General features: G+C 34.4%; 3 protein-coding genes across 4 annotated transcripts in view; all 3 read left to right on the top strand.

The window, feature by feature from the left end:
* The first annotated feature begins 2606 nt into the window (after positions 1-2606).
* Positions 2607-26489, top strand: part of HOXD3 (homeobox D3) — a 103212-nt gene continuing 79329 nt past the window's right edge. The window contains exon 1 of one of the 2 annotated variants that reach the window (XM_033946911.1): positions 2607-2713. The gene's annotated coding sequence lies outside the window, so the exon portion shown is untranslated. Of the gene's footprint in view, positions 2714-10090; positions 10245-26489 lie in introns of those variants that run through there. The other variant, XM_033946913.1, reaches the window with a different exon arrangement.
* HOXD11 (homeobox D11) lies at positions 12442-17742 on the top strand. Its single transcript, XM_033946916.1, has 2 exons — positions 12442-13258; positions 13810-17742. Exons 1-2 carry the CDS (start codon positions 12658-12660, stop codon positions 14040-14042), a joined length of 834 nt encoding a protein of 277 aa, XP_033802807.1. The 5' UTR covers positions 12442-12657; the 3' UTR covers positions 14043-17742.
* On the top strand, positions 20735-24291 carry HOXD10 (homeobox D10). The gene is made up of 2 exons (XM_033946914.1): positions 20735-22162; positions 23425-24291. The coding sequence occupies exons 1-2, from the start codon at positions 21427-21429 to the stop codon at positions 23700-23702; spliced, it is 1014 nt and encodes a 337-aa protein (XP_033802805.1). The 5' UTR covers positions 20735-21426; the 3' UTR covers positions 23703-24291.

Raw genomic sequence — 26489 nt, 5'->3', positions numbered from 1 at the left:
TCTAAGTGTACATTGTGGAATGAGAAGCTTATCAAGGTAGGAAGGCTGATGGGAAAGTTTAATTTTAAAGGTCAGCAAGATGGTTTTATAAGTAACACAATGTGTAATGGGAAGCCAATGCGATTCTTTCAGGAGAGAGGTGACGTGATCATATTTACCTAGTTTGTATGTAAGTTTTATTACCGTGTTTTGGATTAACTGTAAACGTCGGATTTCTTTTTGGAGAATTCCGTTATATAGAGAATTGCAGTAATCAAGGTGGGAGATAACTAAGGAATGAACCAAAGTTTTGATAGCGTCCTTGTCTAGGATAGAAGTTAGAGAACGAATAAGGCGAAGCTTGTAAAAATATGTTTTTACCACCGAGCTAATGTGATCGTGGAAAGTAAGGTCCTTATCGATGATTACTCCCAATAATTTTATTTTTGTTTTGATTTTTATAAGGGTGGATTAATTAATAAAAATTTTATGTATTTTTCGAACCCTCCCAGTTACAGTTTTTTCTTGAAGGGAAAGGGATACCAATGCACAGTGCCTCGGTGTGAGGCAATCCTAATTGAGTCCAATGTAGAAGGTCCAGTTAATAGTTAATAATTTGAGAAAGTATCACTACAACTTATGTTTTAGTTTATCCTTGTTTTATATTCTCTCTAAGGTGTGAATTGTTTCTCCCTCTTATGTGGACTGCTATAAGGGTTTTCACCATGTTAAATTTTTAGGGTCTAAGGACAGGTGATTTGTTTTTCCTTTGTTTAAATTTGAGGGCTAAACTCTTTTCTGTTACAAAATGTTTCATTTATGTATATAAATTATTAAATAAATAAATAAATAAATAATTTATTGAACTAAAAAAAGTGTGTTTCAAGCTCAATCTCTGAAAATCAAAGGAGAAAATGCATCACGTATCATCACCTAAACGTTCAAGTATGATTTTTACTCTTTGTAAAATGAAATACAACATGCTGAGGTTTACATTTTGAGACCTGGCAAATGAATATTAAATATATAAAACAGATTTAATTTGAGCATCTTTATAAATCAAAGAAGATGACAAATGATAACCCCAAAAAAAAAAAAAAAATACCGTGTGCATGTTTTTAGTATGCCCGCTGAATACTGCAACTTTCCTTTATCAGTAAAGGTGGAAATGTGCAAATTAGTTTTGGTTAAAATGTACATTAAAAATCTAGCTTATGTGCTTTATATCTTTTTCACTTTCAAACCTTTCCGTGCTTTCAGTAATTGTAAAACAAGGTGTGGAAATGCTACAACACTGAAATTCTGTACAACATGAACACGTGTGCTTGGGAGCAGGAGACAGTTAAGGGCATATTTTCACTGCTTCTTAACTTTAAATTCTGACTTGCTGTCTATCTTGATTGTGTATAAACAATTCCCTGTATTGTGTTACAAAACTTTAAAAGGGGAATTTAGGCATATTAATAGCGGCAACCTACTGTTATGGCTCGACTCAATGAGAATATACAATGTCAAGCTGTTATTGAACTTTATACTCTTTATAACATTATATTTATTATTACATTTTAATGTGGTACTATAGCTTCCAGATCTTTCGAAAAGTGAACTAAAATATTGTAAATAAATTACAGTAATTGTTTTTAGCGGATAACAAATTAATTAAATCGGCTTCAATTTTCTCATGAAATTTTTATACCTGTATCAAACTAGGATGCATCTTCTTTTCGAGCCAAGAAGTAAAGTTTGCAATTTTCCTCCTTGCTTGAATTTCTTGTTTTACTTTCTTTTTCTTCTGGGATGCAGCGGCATAGATATATATCACCGAAGCAACAAGCAAAAAAAAAAAAAAAAAAATCCAACCCCCACCCCCCAAAAAAAAAATCTAAGGCCATTTCTGGTTCACTAATACACATCCCCTCCCTTTAGCATCTATTCTAACACAAACAGTGCGATATGCAAGGTCATGCAATAACTGCAAAAAAATGATATTGGTATTTTACATATAGATTTTAAATTACTCCTTTAGCTGAGAAAAGGTAAAAGATGTTCTCTAACAAGAGCGTAATCATTACCTAAATATGGAATGTTAAATATCAAGTTCTTGGTTGTCTACCACTCATTTATTTAATATTATTAGGAAGAATATCTAATTAGTTGAAGCTGAATGGGATTATATAAGATTGGATTCTTTTCAGAATGTGATCTTTTAATTAGACTATCATGAACGTAATGTAAGAAGAGCTTTCAAAGCCATTTAATTCTATTCCTCATATATAAGTAAGTTACATGTGACAACCCGTTTTCTGAAACCTCACTTTTCTTTGAGTAATCTTTGTGAGAACAATACATTTCAGAGACCTAAACGAATAGGCAAGTAGCATGTTTTATGTTCGACTCAAGTCTATGAAATGCTAGCACAGATACTCTAAGTTCAAAAGCATGCAATTGTCACAGGTCATCATTTTCAAATACATAGTTCATTAAGTCATGCTTGCTTACGCACACACACACAGCCGTACACACACACACACACACACACACACGCACGCACATATTACATCTTTGAAAATCGCTGGCTGTAGGCGGTGCAGAAATTGGCGGTTCTGAAGAACCTACTGGCAAAGCGTAAGCCAATCATTTAAGAGTTTGCTCTGTTTCCTTGTATCTACATACTGCTGTAAGAACAGGAGAGGTCCTTTGCTGGAAATATGTGATCTTTACAGATCCGGCCTAGGTAGGTTCCTGGTTGAATTTTCCATTCCCATATTCATTGTGTTTTCCGCTTTTAATGTTCGGTCTAATGGACGTCAACTATTTGGGCTGTTGCTCGGCTAACAGGTGTACTCTTTCTCCCCCCTTGGACGTCTTCAAGCGTACTTTCTTCAAGTGTACTCGTTCTCCTTTAGGACGTCGTCAAGTTCTTCTTAGGTTCAGATCTTAGGCTCAGATTCTCGCTTTTGTGGTCATTGTGCTTTATCTGGCTGCTCAGGTCCAACCCACATCACTTCCACTGGCGACACACTGCCGCCATGAGTCAAACAAAACCAAATTACAGCCAGATTTAAAGCTACAAACAGGAGTAAGATTGGCTTTTGCTCAGTCAAGCAAACCAAGAGCAAAGAAAAAGGTTACTGCTGCAAAAATGCAAAGAGGTTTTGCCTCTTTCTGGAGGAAATTCGTGAGCTTCAGGGCCTCAGGGAGGGAGGATCCTCGGAATTTAAGCAAACTTGAACGTGACAGTGCTGCAACCACTGACAATGCACCACTGCATCCGACTTTCTCTGTAGGATGGTGGTTGTTTGTTGCATTATGTACAAGTATTTGAAAAATGTGTTCTTTCAGCTCCCGAGTGCACTTAATCAGCTCAGCACTGAATATAACACGCCAAGATACTGTGCCAAAACAGAAATACTGTCTAAGAATTATAAAATATTTATTTACTATGCTGTTTTTAATAGTAGTAGACACGTCTGTATGTCCATTCCAAACAAGATGAATAAGGGAAACGAATCCTTAAACCAAATGTAAAATTAGAGAAATGTAAAATTAATTTATTTGGGCTGATTTTATTCATAGTTAGAAGTGAAAATAATGATCTCACTCACTACACCCGCATATAAAGAAAAAGCGAACAGGCACTTCTACATACAGTATTTGAATAAAGTATTTGAAGAATTATTTTCTAGGTTTTCTATTTCATGGGAAAATCATTCTTAATAGCTGGCACTAGCTCAAGACGGGGTTCGCTCTAACTAAGCTGATAAATATATTGGAGGAGTTTTTCAGTTTCGACTTATTTATTTAACTCTTTTCTATCCTGTTGTCCCCAAAGAGCTCAGAACGGCTTGAACATGCATATTATACAATTGACAGGTTACAATTTGACAATTACAGAACCAGTTTACAATACAAGGTTGTATCCTAACTTTATGCAAACTAGGGATCTGGTACAAACAAATAAAGAGTCTCCAGATTACAGTTTGCCACAGTTATCCTTAATAGTGATGTTTTTTTTTTTCTCAATACAAGTTTTCATCCTAATGTAACATAGTGGGACCTAGTACCAATATACATTTCTCTGGAATCCATTGGTCATGGGCAGGTAATGGCCGTTTCTCCCCCTTTTTTGTGTATGGGAGCCTGCTAAAACTTGATAGCCTAAGGGACATATATCTAGGGTTGTCATTAAGCCAGGTTTTGGTAATCAGGAAAATGTCCCAGTTTTTATCTGTAAGGTATTTACTAATCTGGAGTTATGAGGGTGATAGATAGGCTTTTTGTTCTCAGTTTATGCAGTTTAGTAATAATTTTTGTAGTAAAATAATTTTGAGACTCCAGGGGTGTAAGATCAAAATGTATAATCACTCAGATTTTGGTGCAAATATGCAAAAATTATTCTGTTTTGTTGGAAATATGAAAATTGAATCATATATATATATATATATTATATTGAAATTGAAATGATTGTAGACAGCAAATGGCATTCTAATGGTTCATGGTTCACTTACAGAAAAAGTAAAAAGTTTAACAAACTGGTATTTCCCCCCACAACTAATACATAAAACTGACAAAGATGTGCTGGAAAGCACCCATATGCAAGGTCATCTGAGTGCTTCAAATTTAGCACCTGACTCATAAAGTTCCAGAAAGCAATCATCAATAAAACAACATAAAGATGGAAAAGGAAAAACAACAACAACAGAAAAAAGCTAAACTAAAGAAATCAAACTAACTGAAAAACATAAGCAAAGTAACAACTTAGGACAGAGCCAAAGATTAAGAAAAAATAAAATGCAGAAAACATTTTCCTTGGTCCTAGATGTTTGGACTGGTTCCTAGGTTTTCTCAATAGATAGATAGATTAATCTCTGATTAACCTTTAACTTGATGCATAAAATCTCTGAAAGATGTTGTTACTTTGCTTGGTGGTTCCAATTTTCTTTGCCAAGTTTCCAAGTTTATTTTAATCTTGATATACCGCTTATCAAATGTCTCAGCAGTTTACATAAAAATAAATATAATTTAAAAAGTCAAATACGGGGATTACAAAATAGATAAACAGCGAGATATGTATGGAAGAAAAGAGAGCAAAACTAAATTACAAAAGGAAGAGGGTATAAATTTTAAATACTTCAATCCTTGTCTAAGTTTAAATTAAAAATATCCCATCCTAAAATGTCCCGTATTAAAAATATCCTCTTATTCTTATATTTCATAAGCGTCTTTGAATTAAAAGGCTTTAAGGCTAGATTTAAACCTAGCCAGTAAAGTTTCATGATGAAGATAGGAAGGCAGAGCATTCCATAATGTTGGGGCTGTAACGGAAAGAATAGATTTGTGAGTGGTGCTGTAGGTAATATGACGAACTGAGGGAACATTGAGGCGGTTTTGTTGACTAGAGCATAAAATTCATGAGGGATTATATGGCATGGAGAATGTTCTTGCCTAATATTAAAAGTAAGAAGCAACATTTTATATGTCAGTCGGTGAGTAATGGGCAACCAACGAGCAGCAATCAGAAGTGGAGTTACATGATCGACTTTTTTAGCTTTTGACAAAAGTTTTAACAGCAGTGTTTTGTATTATTTGTAGTCGTCAAAGCTCTTTTTGGCTGATTTCCTGATATAAGGCATTACAGTAGTCAAGATGCGTAATGACAAGAGAGTGAATCAAAATATTAACCCTCTCTTCTACAAAGTCGCACTAGCATTTTTAGTACTGGCCGTGGTGACGACAGCTCAAATGCTCATAGGAATTCTATGAGTGTCTGAGCTGTTACCGTGGCGGCCAGTGCTAAAAATGCTAGCGCAGCTTTGTAAAGGAGAAGGTAAGTGATGAAGATTCTAAGAGAGCTGAAATTGGGTAAAGTGGAAAATTAAATGTCTTCTGTAAAAATATTATGCAATGTGCCCATCCACAAATCTAAAAACTATAGCTAAAGATGGGTTCTAAGATATCTTTTCAGCATTGATCAGATAGCATACTTGAGAGATTAGCAGTTTAGGTTAAAAAGGAAATATTTTCCAATAATATATTCTCTGTTGTGGAGATTTGAATAGCACAACATCTTCTGGAGAAACTTGAATTTGATATCATATAATAACCACCGACAAAGAGTTCCCTGTTATATTTTCATCTTTAATTACATCTTTTTTTTTTTAAGCCAAAAACAGTGTTACTCATTTATGAAAAGATATTTCTAACATGAGAAGGGTAGAGCTGGGAAGCCAGTGTGAAACACAAACAGAGAGGGTATGTATTAATGCAGTGTCTCCTCTTTCTACCCTTTCACTGGAGATCTGGGAAGGGGGATGTTGGCTGTAGTTACAATCAAGACGGTTTACACAGGTACTTATTTTATAACTGGAATAATGGAGGATTAAGGGGGGTCCTTTTACTAAGGCGCGCAAACTGATGTAGCATGCGCTAACTGATTCAGCATGTGCTAATCGATTTAGTGCATGATAACAATTAGCATGCGCTAAATGCGAACGCGTCCATAGAATATAATGGGCTCGTTATCATTTAGCATGCGCTAAATCGGCTTGCGCGCCCTAGTAAAAGAGGGGGTAAGTGACCTGTCCAGAGTCACAAGGAATTGAAGAAGAAATCGAGTCTGAGTTCCACCGATTCTCAGGTCACTGCACTAACCATTAGACTGCTCCCATATATCACTCAATCACAAAAGCAAAATCTGAGCTTATGTATGGACCTCCACATGAAATACCATTACCACTTCTTTATAAAGGGGGAGGGGGGAAATACCTTTTTATTGGACTTATGCTGGGTTTTACTAAACAGCACTAGAAGCTTTTAGTGTGGGCTGGTGAGGTAAATGCTCGGATGCTCTAAGGATGCCTATGAGCGCTGGAGCATTTACCTTTAGCGCTATGTAATAAAAGGAGCTCTTAAGTATTATTTTTTTCCCTTTATGTTTTTGTTTTAAGTTCAAACAATTTTTATTGATGCAAACAACAACAAATACAACATTAATAATAATAATAATTTTAACTTGTATAACAATGATGATGCATCAAATATAATAATATGATGAACATATTGATGTGGTCAATATTACATACAACACCAAGGTGCTTAGTATAATAATGAGGCATCGAGTAAAATACATCCCATATAAACCTAGAAAATACCTTCATCCCTCATCAAACCCCACTCAATCTATGTATGACTACATATTTTAAATCATTTAATACCCTCTACCTTCCCTCCCCAAACCCTCCCTTCCCTTCCCCTTCCAATGGTACTCTCTACCCCTCCTCAATCTCAGTTAGGACACCCATCTTAAAACTGCACTACGACCTTTAGGAAATGAGGCTTGCAAATATGGATCCCATATTTGCATAAACAACATCTTTCGCTTCCTCATTCTTCCAGCATCTCTAGCTTCCCAGATGGCCAACTGATGCAACTGGTTTTGCCAATGCTAAAACTTTGGAGGTATTACCTTGAAGAGTAGACTAAGGGCCACCACACAATTTCCCTAAATTTCTAGATATAGAAGAACATTATTACATGAAAAACAGGTGTATTGTTAATGTATCATTTTAGATACTTGATAATTTGCTGAAGAATATCTTTTGCATTGTCACGTAAGTAGTTTAAGGATGGAAGTGAAAGAAATCTACCAGAACATACAGTTTAAAAAACATTTCTTGCAATTTTTCCTTAACTACCTCTCCCCCTCCCCCCTTTTACAAAAGCATAGCGCAGTTTTTAGCGCCGGCTGCAGCGGTAACAGCCCTGATGCTCATAGAATTCCAAGCTGTTGTCGCTGCGGCTGGTGCTAAAATCCATGCTACTCTTTTATAAAAGGAGGGGTAAATGCAAAGGAAATTTGACTTAACTCTACTCAACAACATATTTGAAAACTATTAACCACCCCCACCCCCTTTTGACTAAGCTGCGGTAGAGGTTTCTACCACAACACTAAATGCTCTGACACTCGAATGATTCCTATAAGCATCAGAGCAGAGTCGGCGCATTTAACACCCTAGGCTGTGGTAGAAACCTCTACCATGGCTTAGTAAAAGAGGGCCATAGTTATCTTCTTCACAGTGCCAAGTGTGACTATTATCTCCTTCTTTTACTAAGCCACAGTAGAGTTTTCTGGTGTGGCCCAGGGCGCTGAATCCTCTGATGCTGTTGACACTCATAGGAATTCTATGAGCGTTGGAGCAGCATTGGAGCATTTAGCAAATTTAAGCTTAGATTTTTTTAAATTAGTTTTGTTCAACAATGGTATTGTGCAGATCAAATTATGTTTTGCAGAAAATCTAAGTTCTTTAAAATGAATATGAGAATGGATCTCATCCACACTTAATGCGGAAATTTTCAAATTCATTTTAAAGAACTTAGATTTTCTGCAAAACATAATTTGATCTGCACAATACCATTGTTGATTCTGTTTTCTTGTTATGGTTTGGCTGCTTTATCAATAAAAATGATTAACAAAAAAAAGAATATAAATTTAAAAATATTTTTGCTGGATGATTCTATGTGCATTGTACTGTGCGCACACACATATAGAGAGAACATGCAAGAGCACAACATTGGTCAGTCCCACTCTTGTTGGAAGGCAACACCATGTTTTCCTAGGAACAAACATGTAAATATCTACTCAAAAAAATAAATAGGAATTATTTTTAGTACATAAGATTTTAATTATGCAATTTTAAGTGTCTTATTTCAATTCATCTAAAATTGTTGTCTATGTTACTTGGAAAAAATGGTATGTATTTGCTTTCTGCTTTGAAAATATGTTCCATGACTTTATGGAAATTAAAGAGATATAAATATAAATAGTTATACTAGGGGGTGCTGAAAAGTTCTCAGCCCAAGAAGAGAATGATGTGGATATGATTCAATCAATGATCTGAAACAATGTAAAAAAAAACCCAAAAAAAACCCAAAACAAACATAGAATTTCATTTCTGCAAATTGGCACTTAACAAATAACATTCTTTTCAGCTATGGTGGCAAAATAATGCTCAGAATTTGAGGGAGGTTGGTTGTTTGGGCTGAGAACTTTTCAGCACCCTGTGGTATAATAACATAAATAATATTTGCCATACATACAGTTGCATAAAGAACAGATTCATTTAATTTCAAAATGTTATGATAATATTAAACAATAGAAGGCAACCCAATACATGGAAATATTTATCATGTACATAGACAATGATATTTGTGCTACTTTGTATTTGTGAAGCATGCAATAAATACTTTTAAACATTTGCAAAATTGTGTATGGACCTGCACATTAAACACCATTACAACACCAGTTTTGGGGTGGGTTTTTGTTTGTTGAGGGTGTTTTGTTTTGCATATTTTCACCAGTTTTTCATTATATCTGTTGCAAACCATAGTCATGAAATCCTGATATTTGAAGTGTGTGATACTGATATGTAAGCGTCAAATATTGCAGTGCTAATTTGCATACCTTCAGATCATTAAATGGCATAATATGGCATTTACTAAGTACAGTTTAAGTGAACCACTAAATCCAAGCAATTTAATCTTTTTGAAATAAAGCCCAAAACATTTAAAAGAAAGTGAAATTGTTTAAAGTTTTTTTTATATTATTGTTGGAAAGACAATTAGGTCTAGTGTGAGTGGTGTGTGTGTGAGGGAGGGTTGAAATATGTGTGTGCAGAGATAAGTATTCATGTATCAATGCTATAGGAACACATTGCATATAGATATACTGTATATACACAGTTGAACACAAAAACATAAGCATACAAAAACATATACCCATATTTGTACATAGCTTTTCATCTAGTCATTTTAAACTCTGTCCTGTGACATTTCTTTTGGATAGATAAAGAAACTAAGGCTAGTTAAATATTTTCATGGTAATTCTGTACTGTATTGCACCTTCTGAAGGAACATAAATAATTAAAGTTTGGCAGAGTGGAAAAAAAGCTTCCTCGCAGAACTGTGGGGGCAATAAATGAAATGATTCAGATCTCTTTTCCAGCCACTTTTTATGAGAGCTGCCAGACAGTGTCTGTTCACGTTCTCCAGATACTAGGGGCGCCATAACAAAGTTAAGGTCAAGTTAGTGTCTTATCTTGGGTGGCACAAAAATACCGCGTCTTCTCTATCCCTACTGCGTATATTTTTTTTGTAGCAGTGCTATGCAAGTGGTTTTAATCTTATCGCAGTACTTATGGAAATGTCAATGGGTTTTGAACTCCTACTACTTCAGATAAACGACTGCAGATGTTTCAGGTTGCCTAACGGTAGGTGAAAGAATGTTTCTATTGTTAATATTGTATGTTGACACTTGGCACAGTTATCTTTTCATTCATTTTATTGTGAATTATACAGATATGTGCAAATGTAAAGCAAAAGGTGAATCTCACTGGAGCTAGTGCCCCATTTTCAAATGTGAAAAAAAGCTCCCATTTGAATTACCATATGGCATTAATTAGTCTTAAAAACATGGACTGCTTGGTACACTTTTCTGCATTTGTTTCTTGTTGTTAGACGTTTAGGGCTCCTTTTACAAAGGCGTGCTAGCGGTTTAACGCCCATAATAGCGCGCACTAAGCCGCCGGCCGCGCTAGCCGCTACCGCCTCCTCTTGAGCAGGTGGTAGTTTTTCGGCCAGCGTGGGGGGTTAGCGCATGATGAAAAGTCGCACACGTTAACCCCGCTTGTGCGGCTTCGTAAAAGGAGCCCTTAATGACTGCTGCTTTTGGTAGTATGCTTGCAATTAAATTGTAAGCTCTTTCGAGCAGGAACCCTCTCTTGTGTGTTTAATGTACAGTGCTGCGTGCATCTGGTGCTATAGAAATAATAAATAGTAGTAGTAGTAATTTGGTTAAATAGGGTATTGTGGATTCCATTAAACTGAAACAAAACCCATGGCTCTATTATTGTTGTTGGGGTTTATATATATATATATATATATTTACATGTATTCATCTAGTAGAATGAATCTGTCTGACTTGTTTACTCTGTTGGAAATACAGATGATGAAACTCCTAAGAGTATGTATTAAGTGACTAAAATTGCATGCTGTTAAGGAATCAAGGGAGAAGAATTCTTGTCTTTCATACAGAGTGTTTATCTAGTTGAAAGGCTTAGGGACATTAGGACCTTTTAAAATGCTTTCTATTTGCTATAACCCAAACAACTGCATTTTCAAATCAATCAAAATAAGATATGCCCATTTTAAATCTTTACTTTTTTGTTTTGTTTTGTTAATACTGAAACTCTTTCATTGCATTCTGCTAATTACAGTAAGAGCAAAGTAGAAAACATTAAGGTAAAATACCTGGTAAGATTAACATATCTAGAAACGTCAGTAATTCCAGTGCTATCATAAGAGTACCAGGGTCACCAGCATTATTCTTGCGATTTCCCCAACAGACTTTAGGAAACAGAATGATATTATGCTGTACTTTTAAAGCATATTTTTGTGATAAACATCAGTAGGCAAAGAGCAGTTCATTTCTTTGTTTTCATTCTAGTGATATTAGCAAACTGAGCCTCTCCCCGCCCTCTCCCGCACTGAGGATATAGGGAATCTGAGCTGCATTTGGTGTTTATATAAACACACTCAGTTTATATCCATTCATTAGCTATAAAGAAATGCTATTTGGTAAAGAATTTCAGAAAATTAACATTCAGCAATATGCTTTATGTTGCAGAATCTAGAAGATACATGTTAAGTATGGTTTGTTAATATTTGTGAAATGTGTTATTTGCTTTGTTGGGTATATTTTCAACACAGCTAGGGAAACATAATCATTTATTTTCAAAACCGATGAAACTTAAATGAGCTTCCAAATGATTTATTTTCAGCTTGTTTCTGAAACTGAGAAATATATACTGGTAATAGATGAAAACTGATTTTGGCTTGGTGTTAAAGAGATATGGGGCTCCTTTTACGAAGCCGCGTTAGCGGGTTTAACGCACGTGACTTTTCATCACGCACTAACCCCTGCGCTGGCCTAAAAACTACCGCCTGCTCAAGAGGAGGCAGTAACGGCTAGCGCGGTCGGTGGTTTAGCGCATGGTATTACGCGCATTAAACCGCTACCGTGCCTTCGTAAGAGGAGCCCATGGTGATAGGAGGGGAGCTCAACAAAACATCTTCAAACTTACCTAAAAAGTGACACCGAGATCGCTCAAATATTTTTTTTGGGGGGTGGAAAATTTGTGCTCATAGGGTTGGGCAACAAAAATGTAGCAATGGATTTGATCAAAATACAAATATTTTTATTTCTACCCCGACTTAGTTGCAAGTGAAGATAAGTTTCATATTTATTTATTTAGTAACATGGTAAGGCTGTCCCCATATCAAGCATCCAGGTGAATGATTTATATTTTAGTTTGTTAGATATTTCTGCAGAGAGTTGCGTAAACTATTTGAAAAAAAAAAAAAAAGCTAGGATTGCATTCTGTATTGGGTAGTCTTAGAAGAGATATTTTAGAATTTTTCCGCAGGACTGATATAGATATAAGGGCATTTCTGCATTCGATCACGTGACATAATTACCACTAGAATCAATCAAGATGAATTGCACGTCAGCACACGTTCCGGATTTTTTCTTAGCTGATCCTGTCCAAAACCTCTTGAGCAATAGATGGATCTTGTTGAATGCACTGAAAACTCCTTGTTGGTTACAATCACTGTAAAGAAGACATGACCGAGTTTAGTAACTGCAGCAACACTGCATCGAATATGTATTTGCCAGGTTGCGCCTACTACGTTTCATCTTCAGATTTTTCGACGAAATCTTCATTTCTATCACAGACCTCTTCCTGCCCCATGACTTTTCCTTATTCTTCAAATTTGCCTCACGTACAACCAATGCGGGAAGTAGCATTCAGGGAGTACGGATTAGAGCGCAGTAAATGGCAATATAGAAACAGCTATGCTTCTTATTACCCATCTGAGGACGTTATGCATATGGACTATATTCAGCCTGCAAACAGAAGAACGGAAATGTTATTCAAAGCGGACCCCTTATGCAACCACCCTGGATCCTCAAGTACTTCTTCCACTAACTTCTACAACACTATGGGACGAAACGGAATCCTCCCTTCAGGATTTGACCAGTTTTATGATGCAACTCAGCCGAGTCATTATCAGTCCGATAACGACAGTCACACGGAAAAGAGTGAGCTGAAACCCCAGAATAACCCTTGCAAACTAACTGCAAACCAGGAAAAGAAAGAGACAGCACGACACAGCGCTGACTCGCCTTCCGGGGAAGTTGCTGCCGAGAAGAGCAACAGTTCAGGTAGGCATCAGTAGTAAACAAGAACTAATCGTACAAGGCCAACACTTGGTCTGCCTCCTTTCATGTGCATTTTTGTAAGCATGCATACGATTGTATATGCATTCTGTACGTTTCCCTATACACGTGGAAAGCAAATAAAGGTTTAGGGAGCTAATTCCAGATGGGTTTAAGATATTATTGGACAAGAATACTATTTGTAAATTTGCTTTACTTTGGGAAGTAGTATTATATCAAAACAATATGTCTAAACTGTATATATTTGGAATCTTTCCAATATAATTTAGAACCTCTTTGCTGGATTTTTGAAGCACAGAAAGGGGGATAAAATCTGTTAAACTCCACTTACCCAATTTTAAATATATCTGAAAAATTTCAATACTATACATATTTTTTTTAATCTAGTTAACAATATCTATCCATCTACATGTCTACATATCTATTTTTAAATATTTGATATTCATTTTCTTCAAACCTGTTAGCTAAGACGTCTGTTTGAGAAAGTAGTTTTGAAAATACCAGCAACCTCTATCTTGTGACTTCTATTTCAATAGTGCCCCAGCGATCAAGAAAAAAGAGATGTCCCTATACCAAATATCAAATACGGGAGCTGGAGAGAGAGTTCTTCTTCAATGTGTACATTAACAAAGAGAAAAGGCTACAGTTGTCCAGGCTGCTGAACCTCACTGACCGGCAAGTGAAAATATGGTTCCAGAATCGAAGAATGAAAGAAAAGAAACTAAACAGAGATCGCCTTCAGTATTTCACTGGAAATCCATTGTTTTGAAGTATGTTTGAAAAGTGCCATCTGACTGAGAAATATCTTGGAACAATCTCCATCTTTCAATTTTACCAAGTTTTTAAACTACCATTTTCTTCAGCAGATTGCAGATTCTTGGTAGGATGGATTATTTCTAAACGGTAACTAAGAAGAATCTAGCCACATGTCAAGTTGCATAACGTAATAGCCAGTGTGTGTTTTTACTTTTCCTTTTATCTGAGCATATTAACAATTTTAAGGTCCTTTTCACCCAAAGGGTCTTCTATCCCTATTCTGTGTCTATCTAGAGAATTTGTGGAAAATAGGTCAATATTATTCCTTAAAGTTTCTATTAATTTGAAGTTTTAAAAAGTAGCTATTTATTTCACTATATGAATATAGATTTTCTTTTAAAAGTATGTGAATTCAGTGCTTTAAGCAATTTAAATTGTGACATATGTATGTGTGTATTTGTGTGTGTGTATGTATGTATACACATACACACACACACACACACACACACACATAAGTAAGACCAACAGTTTCTAATTATTTTTAGACCAAAGTTAACACTTTAATTCATTGAATTAATTCAAATTATTTAAATATTTAAAGGATGGCATACTTACCGTTCAACAGAGGCATAATGAAATAATGGAAAGTTTTATGTTCACCTGTATTAACAGACTTGTAACAATGTTGTCAGTCCGGTAAATTTTATGATTCACATGGCTTCCTTTGCTATTTTTTTTAATTATTATTATTAAAAAGGCACATATAATCAGAGTGTTGCCTAGCTGTTGATTCTAAAGTCAATGCTATAATCAAAAACTTAAAATATAAAATTAACTCATCTGTTCTACTAAGGCTCCACTACATGCTTTCAGAATTTCAAACAAAGGCGGCCATAAAAATAAATGTCACTATTTAAATTGCTTAAAGAAATCAGTGGTTATTTTGAAATCATTACAGCAATCCGTTTAATGAAGTTTATTTTCAAACCTTTTGTCAGAATATTAGATAAAATAATGCTCATTTTATTCAATTTTTGAAGGTAAAAATGTGGTGGACCTTTTCTTCAGACTTTATGTAGCATGACGTGCTGAACTGTTTACAAAACCTTGAACTGTCTAGACAACACCATAAAAGCTGAGGATCTAAACAGTGTAATTAGGTTATATTATACACCTTCTGGTAGGCTAAAAAAAGAAGAAGAAAAAGAAGACATTTCCGCAATGTGCAATAAAGAAAAAGAGTGAGAAAGGATTTATTTTTTTTTCTTCTATAGGTCTTGTATAATGCGTCTGCATTAGATAAAGCTAAGATAAAAAATAAAACAGAAGGAGATTCATAAATGAGAACTCTGTACATTTAATGGGATATGGAATATTATATTTCCAAAAAGATTTTTGAGTCGTCTTTGAACTTCTAAAATGTCAAGGTCGTCACCTTTAACCTTTCTGAAAAATTAGATACCTAAATGATCTCCAGGTTTGTTTTTTTTACCACATGCATTATAATAAACATACACACATGCATAGAGCATTGAATAAACATAAACATTTACAGTATAGACAAAATCATACATTTTAAATGAATTATTCATAAACATTGCACAACTTTGTTTTGTGGAGGTCTATAAACAATTTTATTGATGCAATTTTAGGATTAGGCAATATCTCTGCACTATCTTTAGCATGTGGTACTTACCTAGAAAGCCAAACTAAAACTATCTGTTAAACTTTGCTTTATTTGTAAGAGGTATCCAACAAAATGCAACATAAGTTGTGTCATAGGATCCATTAGGGTGCCATTAGGTGCTGAGCACCCCCAATATTGATCAATACCCTTTACTGTGTCCAAGGAGTTGCAATTTATATTGTTTTTGGCACCACCAGTCATTTTGAAATAGGAGGGAGTGCCAAAAAGTTATCAGCCCAACCCACCAACTTCGTAAATTCTGAGTGTTATTTTGTCTCTGTAGCTGAAGAGTGTTATCTTATTTTGTTTAAGTGCCAATTTGCAGAAACAAAATTATCTGTTTTGACATTGTTTCAGATCATTAATTGAACCATATCCAAGTCATTCCCTTCTTGGTTGGGCTGGAAACTTTTCAGCACCCCCTGATATTGGCGCTTATATGACACTTTGTAGTCTGTCTCAAATTGCTCTACCGACTAGCTGAAGAAGACTTGCCAACATTAATTCCATCCTTCTTTTAGCACTAGCTGTAATATGTTGTGGCCCTATTTGTAGGGGGGAGGGGGACATAGTTCTTTCAGGTTCCTGTTATTGAGGCTTGCCATTTTTACTTATGCAAAGTATGAATTATGACTGTAAATGTTCTAGAAATTATGTGGATACCTTAGCAACAAAGACAAAAATCTCAGCATCAGGTTCAACCCCCAAAGGAAAAATATATTTACCTAATGACAAAATAAAAACCATGAAGTCCCTTTCACTGCATTTCTATTCAGTACCACAAGAGGGAGCTCTCAGGTTCAAAATATAATCATTTTGTTCATACAGTAGCTCTTTTCTCCAAATAACAGATTATTACATTACATTTTATCTGTATTCGTGATTGAAATGTGGAAATTAAAATATCTGTGATTAATGTTTGTTGCCAGGTTTAAGTGTTATTTGATTGTGAAAATACTTCCAATCAGATTGACTATAGGTTAAGAAAGCACAGCTTTAGCAAAATATTAATTTGTAATCTCATTTCGTTACTATACATGTAAATAATATTGTAATTTTTAGATCAGTTTCCAAGGAGATCAAATAGGAGATCAAATAATGAAAGCTTCATTTAATATTATTAGTTTAACATACCGTTGAGATAGTTTTTCCATACAAATTGCATCAACATAGAAAAGATGGTTTCTTGGTTCTGTTTTTCTCATTATAAAATCGCAGCTATTAATAAAATTCATTAAAAATTGAACTGAAAAGATAACTATTTTATTAATAAACCAGATGGAAATTTTCAGAAACTTCACACTAATTCTGTATTTAAAATGTGCACTTTATTAATCTTATTCAAAAAGGTTTCCTGCATATTAAATTCATAATTTGTTGATTAGCTGCATGAATTTTACATTGACAAACGTTTTGCTGTTCTTATATCTAAGAGTGTTTTTAAGAAATTCAAAGATAATAGCTTGCTCAATATAATGCAAGTCTGTTTAATACTGCATAGCATAAATTCCAAAGTATATAGTATATACATGTGGTATATACAGTTTACAGATGTTTTGTCCAGAAACACAAAATAGAAAACTTGAAATACTAAATGCTAAATAGAACTTGTGCATAGAACTTTTCTAAAATAGACTTAAAACAACTCTGCAAATCTCAAATGCTTATCCTGAATAAGCAACAACAACAACAACCCATAGGGGTGTGTGTATGAGTGTACATGTGTGTGCTTAACAATTATCATAAACATTAATTTAAAATTACAGGTCAGAAACATAGCATTTTAATATTTAAAACAGTTTGTCTCTCAAATGTTCCAGCCCTCCATACCAACAGTAAAGTTGTAAGATAGAAAAACTAGACTTGATGTTTAAAGTTCTTTTGCTTGGTCAATTTCAAGTTCCTATTTATACCGTGGTTATTCAAAACATCAAAGAATTTCCTGCAAATTATCTTTGAAAAATAATTAACATGTGTACGACTTAGAATTTGTTTGAAAGTGTAGAGCTCTTCAACTCCCACATATCCATATTCTCATTTATCTATATTTAAACATATGCTGTATATGTGCATGCGCGTGCGCGGGCACACAAAGACACAAACGCACGTCAAATATAGCATTTTTGCTCTTTTTCATTCCTTGTTTTATTTAGAGAGATACAAACAGAAAGACGGACAATTATTGATTTTTGAAACAGAAAGGAAAATCCAGGAGACAATAAATTCTTTGTGCCTGTCTATTTATTTAAGGTCATGTGCAATTTGTGGGTAAACAAAAGCTCGGTGTGTGTGTGTTTGTGTGTCTGGGAGGTGGAGTATTGGTGTGTATGTTTTGACATTTCTGTATCTTACATCAAGGTAATTCGAACCTTATAATTTCAGGATCTATAGTAATCAAACACATGGAATTTCAGAATATAATAGTGAAAGCTTGCTATAATTTAGTATTTTGTACTAAAGGGCATAATGGAAGTGTCCTTACTGTATATGATCCCAAAGCACTGTTGTTATGCGCTTTTTGAATCTCAAAATTAAATGGTTAAAAGCAGTGACTGCTTTAATCATTCTCATCTTGAAACTTATAGTAATACTTTTTTTTTCCAATGCAGATCAGTATTTGTGAACTCATAAAAATTGCTTTTTATTTATGAAAATATTTTTATGCTCTAAATGAAAATGTTAGATGATACTTTTCATTTTGTATTTCTCAATGGAAAAAATATCTTTGAATATCTTCCTGCAGAACAGTTGGAAACTAATTTGTACTGTATGATATATTTGTATTATGAATGCAACATATTCATTATAAAATTCTTCTAAGTGGAAAATAGGATTTCAGTTTAAGTATAAATGTTGTTGAAAGAGTCTACTATATGTTAAGTTTCTCAAATTTTAAGTTAATAAAATTTCATTTAAATCCAATGCCCTCTAAAAGTCTATGTTTCTTTATGGTATATATATATATTTAAAAAAAAACCCACCAAAAAACACTGGAAGGGCTGCTGAAAAGATCTCAACCAAACCAACAAAGTTGGTACAGCTTCCATCCAGGGTTATACACTTATTCCAGTGATTTTCCACTTTTTTCATTCCATCAGAAAAATATGGAATGAAAAAAAAGTGGAAAATCGCTGGACTAAGGGCTCCTTTTACTAAGGTGCGCTAGCGTTTTTAGCGCACTGAAGATTAGCACGTGCCAACTCCCCCCCCCCCCATGCTATGTGGAAAATGCTAACGCCAGCTCTATGGAGGCATTAGCGTGTAGCGCGCGCCACGTGTGCGCTAAAACTGCTAGAGCAGCATAGTACAAGGAGCCCTAAGTGTTTAACCCTCGATGGAGACTGCCCCAACTTTGTTGGTTGGGCTGAGAACTTTTCAGCAACCCCTGGTAGCATCCATATGTAAATTATTGCAAAATATATTTGAACTTCAGACTCACGTTTTTCCTTTCACCTAATTATGTGATACATAATGATTTTTGAAATAACATATGTGTTGCAATCAATGCAAACTTGGAATGCCCAATAACTTGAGATTTTACTGAAATATGATTGAAAGTATTTGAGCAATAGTTAAGCTATATATATAAATAAATAAATAAATAAATAAAATTTATATTTGTATAGAGCGATCAAAATTTGAGGAAACTGAACCTACAGTCAGACAGTCAAAACACACAAAGATGTTACAAAGTAAAAACACACAAAGACTTTATTGCTGTATGCTACATCTTTCAAAACAAAAATCTTCCTGAATAATGAAATTGTTTATAAGACATTTTTTTTTACATTACAGGAAGAATATATTAAAATAATCATTAAAGGCTTTCTGGTTGGAATAAAAATTATGTTTACATTGAACAGATAACGTTTTGAGAATGGACAGCTGGAAATGAAAATAGTTTTGAAAGGAATGGGTCTGTCTTAGTACTTAAAAGAACTTGCCTGAATGCAAAATAAATAGCAGAGAAGATTAGGGGTTGCAATCGTGTGGCAGTTTTTCATGATTTTAGGTAGACCGACTACTTTAAAGTCCCACATTTTGTAGCGGCTTTAAATATACCAAAATATAATTTCCTGTTCTAACGGCATAAATACAGAATCAATAATTTAGCAATATGCAAGTGTACGAGTACAATCTCAAAATAAGTAATATTGAAACTGTCCAGCAACACAGCCGATTAAGAGTTGTAAAAGAACGCCAGTGTCTCTTAACCTGACAATGAGGTTGCATTTGAACAGCTGTAAGAAGGTTTTAAAAGGTCTGTCTCATTGCCAGAGCAGCGGTTATTGTTTCTCGCATGTAATGTGGTGCCAGAAGAGGAAACACACAATCCACAAAAATAATTCAAAATCTATTTCACATCCATAAAAGCCATTTTTGAACTGGATGCCATGTTTTCCAATCCAAGTTTCTAAATCGAGGCATCACGTTGCATTTGAAGAATTGGTGGAAGAAGTTGTATAAAAGGGACGATTTCCTTCCATTTGCATCGGCAACACTTCAGATAAGAAATAAACCAACTTGCTGTAGTGAGTTTCAGTTTGTAAGATATACAATTCTTTAAATTAGCAAAGGCTTTAAAAATGTTAGAGACGTGGTACAATTATAAAATTCCAACTTTTGGCATAAGCTTTGCTTTTTAAAGGTTCACAATTTGTGCAAAAAAAAAAAAAATGACCTTCTCCGTTAGAATGAAAAAAAGGAATCAATATTATAATTTTGAATAACTAGTAACAGGAATGCCATTAAGTTAAATCTTTACTATTCATCTAATCCTTTACTAAGTCTCGATTGATTTGTTAATAAAATGTCTTCCCATGTGTGGTAACAGAGGGTATAACTCTTTAAAAAGCTTAAGTTGCAGGAAAATTACCAAATAGCGCGAGAATGTAGATGAGGCATATCGATTACACTGATTCATTTTAACAAGTATTAATAAATTCAACAGCCTTTGTACCCTATTCTTGGCAAGAATCTGTGCTTTAACAAAATCCATAAAAGTAAAATATATTTTTATTTGATTAATAACTATGACACCTTAAGAATTTCACTCATGTGTCAGCATATAGTTGTCTAAAACTTTTAAAGCTCTTAAAAGGAATTCCAGCAGAATAGAGAAACTTATGGAGCACTTTCGCTGATTCTGAATCATGTGCAACAATATTTGTTTCAATAAAATGCACACTGTACTTAATTGCTATCGTGCATGAGAATCAGGAGAAATACTTATTTCCATGTAAAATTATTTTAAACCACACAATAAGGTCTGTGTTATCTTATTGCTAATATGCTATTATTTCTTTCTGGAGTTCATCGGCCAGTATCTGTTACACTTTCGATGTTCTTTTTTCTTTTTTTTAATACCCAAGTGACGGCATAGCTATCAACATTTTCAGGAAACTAGGGATTATCTTGTTTGCGATAACATTTAAAAGAAATCTTATTTAAATGAGCTCAGTGCACCAAGCCTGCAGCATTTCACTTTGACGTCGTAGATGTCGCTGTTGTCCGCGTTGGAGTCGAAAGCCTGGCAGCCCAATAAGCACGTGACCAGCAGGGGAGTCGGCGGCTCAAGGCCATTTTCAAATCTCATTGGCTTGGTTGTCATGTGGTTGTGTAGAGGCATTCACAATTACAGAGGGAATGCTTTCCTAGAGATGTCAGCCTACAAAGGACACACTCTCTCTTCTTCAAATTCCTTCACAAAATGTCCTTTCCAAACAGCTCTCCTGCTGCTAATACTTTTTTAGTAGATTCTTTGATTAGTGCCTGTAGAAGTGACAGTTTTTATTCTAACAGCGCCAGCATGTACATGCCACCTAGCACAGATATTGGAACTTATGGAATGCAAACCTGTGGACTTCTACCGTCTATGGCTAAAAGAGAAGTTAATCACCAAAATATGGGTATGAATTTACATCCTTATATATCTCAAGTGGACACTTGGACAGATCCGAACAGATCTTGTCGATTGGAGCAACCTGTTACACAGCAAGTACCCAATTGTTCATTTACTACGAATATTAAGGAAGAAACCAATTGCTGCATGTATTCTGATAAAAGAGCAAAACTTGTTTCTTCAGACGTTTCTTATCAAAGGCTGGTATCAGAATCCTCTCCTCTGGATAGTTCCGAGGTTCCGGTTCCAGGATATTTTAGGCTGAGCCAGACCTACGCCACTGGCAAGACCCAGGAGTACAATAATAGCCCTGAAACGAGTTCAACTCTTATGCTACAGTTAAACCCGCGCGGCACTTCTAAACCTCAGATATCTTCTCAACTTCAAGTGGAAAAGAAAATGAATGAAAATCCGAATAGCCAAGACTCATCGAAAGTCTCTCAAGTGGAAAGTCCAGAGCCTAAATCGACTTTGCAAGAGGAAAGAAGCTGCTTGACTGACGTGACTGTGTCCAGTCCAGAAGTACGAGAGAAGGAAAGCAAAGGTCAGTATATAAAAGTTTAAATACCATTGCAATATATAGCTTCAGGAAGTCAACATCCTGCAACGGTATATAAAATACTAGCTAGCATTCCAGTCATATCATATCTAACAATTGACAAGTTGCAGATTTTGTGAGCCTCTCAGATCTTTCACAGATTATTCTAAAATTTACCAAAAATATAATTGTAGGAAATATCTTACAAATATGATTACAAATTGTTTAAATATAAATTATTTTACTGCATGGAATAAAATAAAGTAAAATCAATTGCTTAATAGACAAAATAAAGTAAAATATAACAAAATGGGGCAGGGGGTTGGCAGAGCAAGGCCGAAGTTTTCCTCTTAGAAAAAAATCGATAAAATATATGAATTTTAACACAAATAAGCAGGAAAATATTAAGGGAAAATGGAATTCTTCTTTCAGGTTGAAGTTTAAGTAAAAGGCTTTGTTGGACTCACAAATGAGTTTAATCTCTCTAATTAAAACAACTGAATACTTTTCATTAAGCATTGTTTAGAGAATTATCAGACTTTAAAACAATAATTTTAATGCATTCTAAATATGCAAAGCTTTTTATTTACATTACATTTTTAATTATAATGTGCAATTTCTTGAATATCTTGCAAATATAGTAGAACTCTATTAAACGGGGAATGCCCTTTTGGATACATGCATTTTGCAAAATTTCTTCTTTTTTTTTTCCAGTCTAAAATATAAAACTTCTTATCATCAGAAATAATTAATCTACGTACCATAAACATGGAAAAGGGGAAAGTAAATTAAAATATACATTCAGGATGGAATATACTGTCTGAATTGTATTCATAGCGAATATAGCTTTATTTAGTTATTATGTTTTTGCAGTTTATAAAACGGATAATATAAATAATAATATCTGTAATTTCATCGTTAGATTTTCATGAACGTAAAATTGTCAGGCACAGACCTGATATCATGTTACCATAAACTGCCAATATATTGACTATAGTTCTCTTGGCGTTATGCTAATTGAAAAAAATTAGAGCGAATGTAAGAAAATATCCTATATACCCCCAAGTAAATAACGTTAATAAATATCTGAGAATGTATAAAAAGTATAGTTGTAGAAATTATTCTTTGAATTTACACCTTCTTTTAGTAATGCTTAATTAGAAACTGTGTGAAGAGGTTCATGGCCAAGGCAATAGTTTAATAGAAAGAGATGACGATGATGGTGATGATAATGATGATGATGATTTCCCCTTTTTTAATTTTGATAGAGGATATCAAGTCCGATACGCCAACAAGCAATTGGTTAACTGCAAAGAGTGGCAGAAAGAAGAGATGCCCTTATACTAAACATCAAACACTGGAATTAGAAAAAGAATTCTTATTCAATATGTATCTCACTCGAGAGCGCCGCCTAGAGATCAGTAAGAGCGTAAACCTCACTGACAGGCAGGTCAAGATATGGTTTCAAAACCGCAGAATGAAGCTAAAGAAGATGAGCAGAGAGAACCGAATCCGAGAACTGACCGCTAATCTGACCTTCTCTTAAACTTGCCTTTGAGACAATGAAAATTTGGCAAAGCACTACCAGCTGCTATAAACAGGAGAGACTTTGGAAAACTTTTTCAGTTTTTTCCTGACATAGAATGTGACTTCCTGTCATTCTTTTAGTGCTGCAAGTGAATATGTATTACCATGAGTATATATGTATATAAATAAATAAACCCAAGACATATATAATTTATTTTTTTCTCATCGTAACGCAGGGTAACTGTAATTGAATTTTATCATTTGAATTTAACTTATTAGAATTGTATAAGCCATCCAAACAATGTGACTTTTCATGTTTTTTCTAAGAAAACAGAGTATTGATATGTGCGGTTGCTAGGCCATGAAGTATTACAAGCATTCAGTATTTTAAAAATGACAATGGGGTAAAAAAAATAAAAAGCACATTATATGTAACTATCCACTTAAGTGGACTAGGGAGATGTTTATTGTAAGTCAATATATTTAAATCGTATCCATTATAGTATTTTGTGTGTGGTACATATGTAATATAGAAGTGGAAAAAAAAGCAACATTTCCTTATTGTGCATGTATATTGGCATGTATAATGTAATAAACTCTGTGAACTATTTTGATTTCTTTCCATTTATTAAACATGAGACTAGTCCATTCCAGAGGCGGTTTTTGAGCTACACTGAATTATATTTTATCTTTTACAAAATATTTTATATAATTATGACTTATAAACTATATAATTCTAGGATTGTACAGCCCTATTTTCTCAAGGTTTCCCCAATCTAATCTTATAATCATCTTTCCAAAATAGAGGCTTTAATTGTTTTTTGTTTGTTTGTTTTACTAAAAAGCTAAACCTCATTATGGCGTCTTTAATGGAAACCCAACATGTTTAAAGACACATTAGAAAGTAGTCATATTTCTTCCATAGTCTTACAAGATATTTGGTAGAAATATTAGCATATGTTGATTGGCCACAAAATATATATTCTGTTCATCACTGTACTATTTCCAAATGCATATTTTATGAGCTGCTTGACTGTCGACTTGATAGATAGGAATAGTGAAATTAGCTCTACATTTATTTTCTAATTATGACTTTTAAAACTCTGCTAATTATGATGTTCAGTTGAAATACTGAATATGTGGAATACAATTGCAGCTATCAATAACTTTGACCTTAATTCAACCTGACCTGGCTGAAAAATAATAAACTTGTTCATGCCCATAGGTCAACATAATTCAGAAAGCCCCAAATCAAGGGACCCGTATTCATTCTTAATTCAACCAGGAATCAAGCAGTCCAGTTTTAAAAGATCTCATCGCATGAAACTCCAATCGCAAAGCTTGTATAGTAATTACAGTATCACTGATCTAATTCTGCTTATTTGCTACATGAATTTGAAGGCAAAAAAGGCCAATGCTGTTTATCTTTGTTTTACCAATTTATCTATACTTTTCATAATCATGTATTCTTATCATAATATAGAGGGGCTACTGAAAAGTTCTCAGCCCAATCAAGAAGAGAATGATGAGTTATTCCACACTTTTCTTGACGCTTCTCATTTCGTTTCGTTTGATGTCATTGAAACAAAAAGTGTCATGAAAAGAGTTGAATATCTTGCAAGTTTCATGGCTCCATATCATTCTCTTCTTGTTTGGGTTGAGAACTTTTCAGCAGCCCCCCCTACACTTTACATAGAAGAAAATTTCGAAATGTCATACAACAAATACGATCCTGATGCAAACGTCTGCCAATATGAAATAAATAAGGTCTGAACCTGAAAAGTTCTCAGCCCAACCAAGAAGAGAATGATGTGGAGCCATGAAATTTACAAATTATTTTACACTTCTCTTGAATTGTGTGAAATAACTTGTAAGTTTTCTGGCTCCACATCATTCTCAGTTGGGCTGAGAACTTTTCAGCGACCCCCTCACACACAAACAACTGGGCACTCAGAAAGCAAGAGGGAAAATGTTAGAGAAATGAGTAGTAATTACATACTGAACAATACTTGCACTGCAAATTTAGAAATATTTTCTTATTGCTGGGGTTTTTAAATATATTTTACTCTAAAGCACAACATGGCGCACTGTGCAATAATAGCATGTTTAAAAAAAAAAAAATTAAAAAAAAGCTACCATTCTCAGGGACTTAAATAGCATGTATTAGCTTAAACGACAGGTATTGTTAAGCATTTTTGGAAAGCAGACACAACAGACTACCTAATAGTTGTGTTAACTGTAGCTGTCAGAGTTTATCTCACAACCACTAAAAGGTCAGTTTGGTCAATAGTATTCTGCTATGTTGTGGTTAATACCACTTTTGAAAGTCGAGGCATTTTGGATGACTTGTGTATTTAAGGCAAGATTTGTTAACAAATGATGCCATCTTTCATATTCAAGGCCTGAAGTATGTATTAATAACTATAGACTAGGTATTAATTATGTACAAAACATTATCCAGTTTAGGGACTTATCGAGGACAGCTGAATAAATAACATATCCCCTTGTACCAGAGATCAGTTTGGTAGATTGTCCTTTTCTGTCCTTTCAATTCATTTTATTAAGGGCACATTACTCTATAATCAAATGTACCTCATAAATTTTTTTATTGAAATACATAAAAAATCACCACAGCCTCTTCCACCTGTTTAAAATACATGCCAGCTATTTAAGCAAAAAAAAAAAAAAAAATTGCACTAAATTCAGAAACGTGATTTTGCAAATACCTTGTACAAACTCTCCTGAAATGGGAAGGCCATTGCAAATGAGCTCTCCTGTGCCATTTCACTACGAAGAGTCTATGCCT

The sequence above is a fragment of the Geotrypetes seraphini genome, chromosome 5 (assembly GCF_902459505.1).
Source record: "Geotrypetes seraphini chromosome 5, aGeoSer1.1, whole genome shotgun sequence".
In the NCBI taxonomy this organism is placed as follows: domain Eukaryota; kingdom Metazoa; phylum Chordata; class Amphibia; order Gymnophiona; family Dermophiidae; genus Geotrypetes; species Geotrypetes seraphini.
The sequence above is the reverse complement of the archived record's forward strand: the minus strand, read 5'-3'. Positions and strand labels throughout refer to the sequence as shown.

What these genes read in the sequence shown, in the direction of transcription:
- HOXD11 (XM_033946916.1), top strand. Translation starts at nt 12,658, where the DNA reads ATGACCGAGTTTAGTAACTGCAGCAACACTGCATCGAATATGTATTTG. An exon ending in CGAGAAGAGCAACAGTTCAG is followed by an intron (nt 13,259 to 13,809) that starts GTAGGCATCAGT and finishes CTATTTCAATAG; the next exon opens with TGCCCCAGCGATCAAGAAAA.
- HOXD10 (XM_033946914.1), top strand. Translation starts at nt 21,427, where the DNA reads ATGTCCTTTCCAAACAGCTCTCCTGCTGCTAATACTTTTTTAGTAGAT. An exon ending in ACGAGAGAAGGAAAGCAAAG is followed by an intron (nt 22,163 to 23,424) that starts GTCAGTATATAA and finishes TAATTTTGATAG; the next exon opens with AGGATATCAAGTCCGATACG.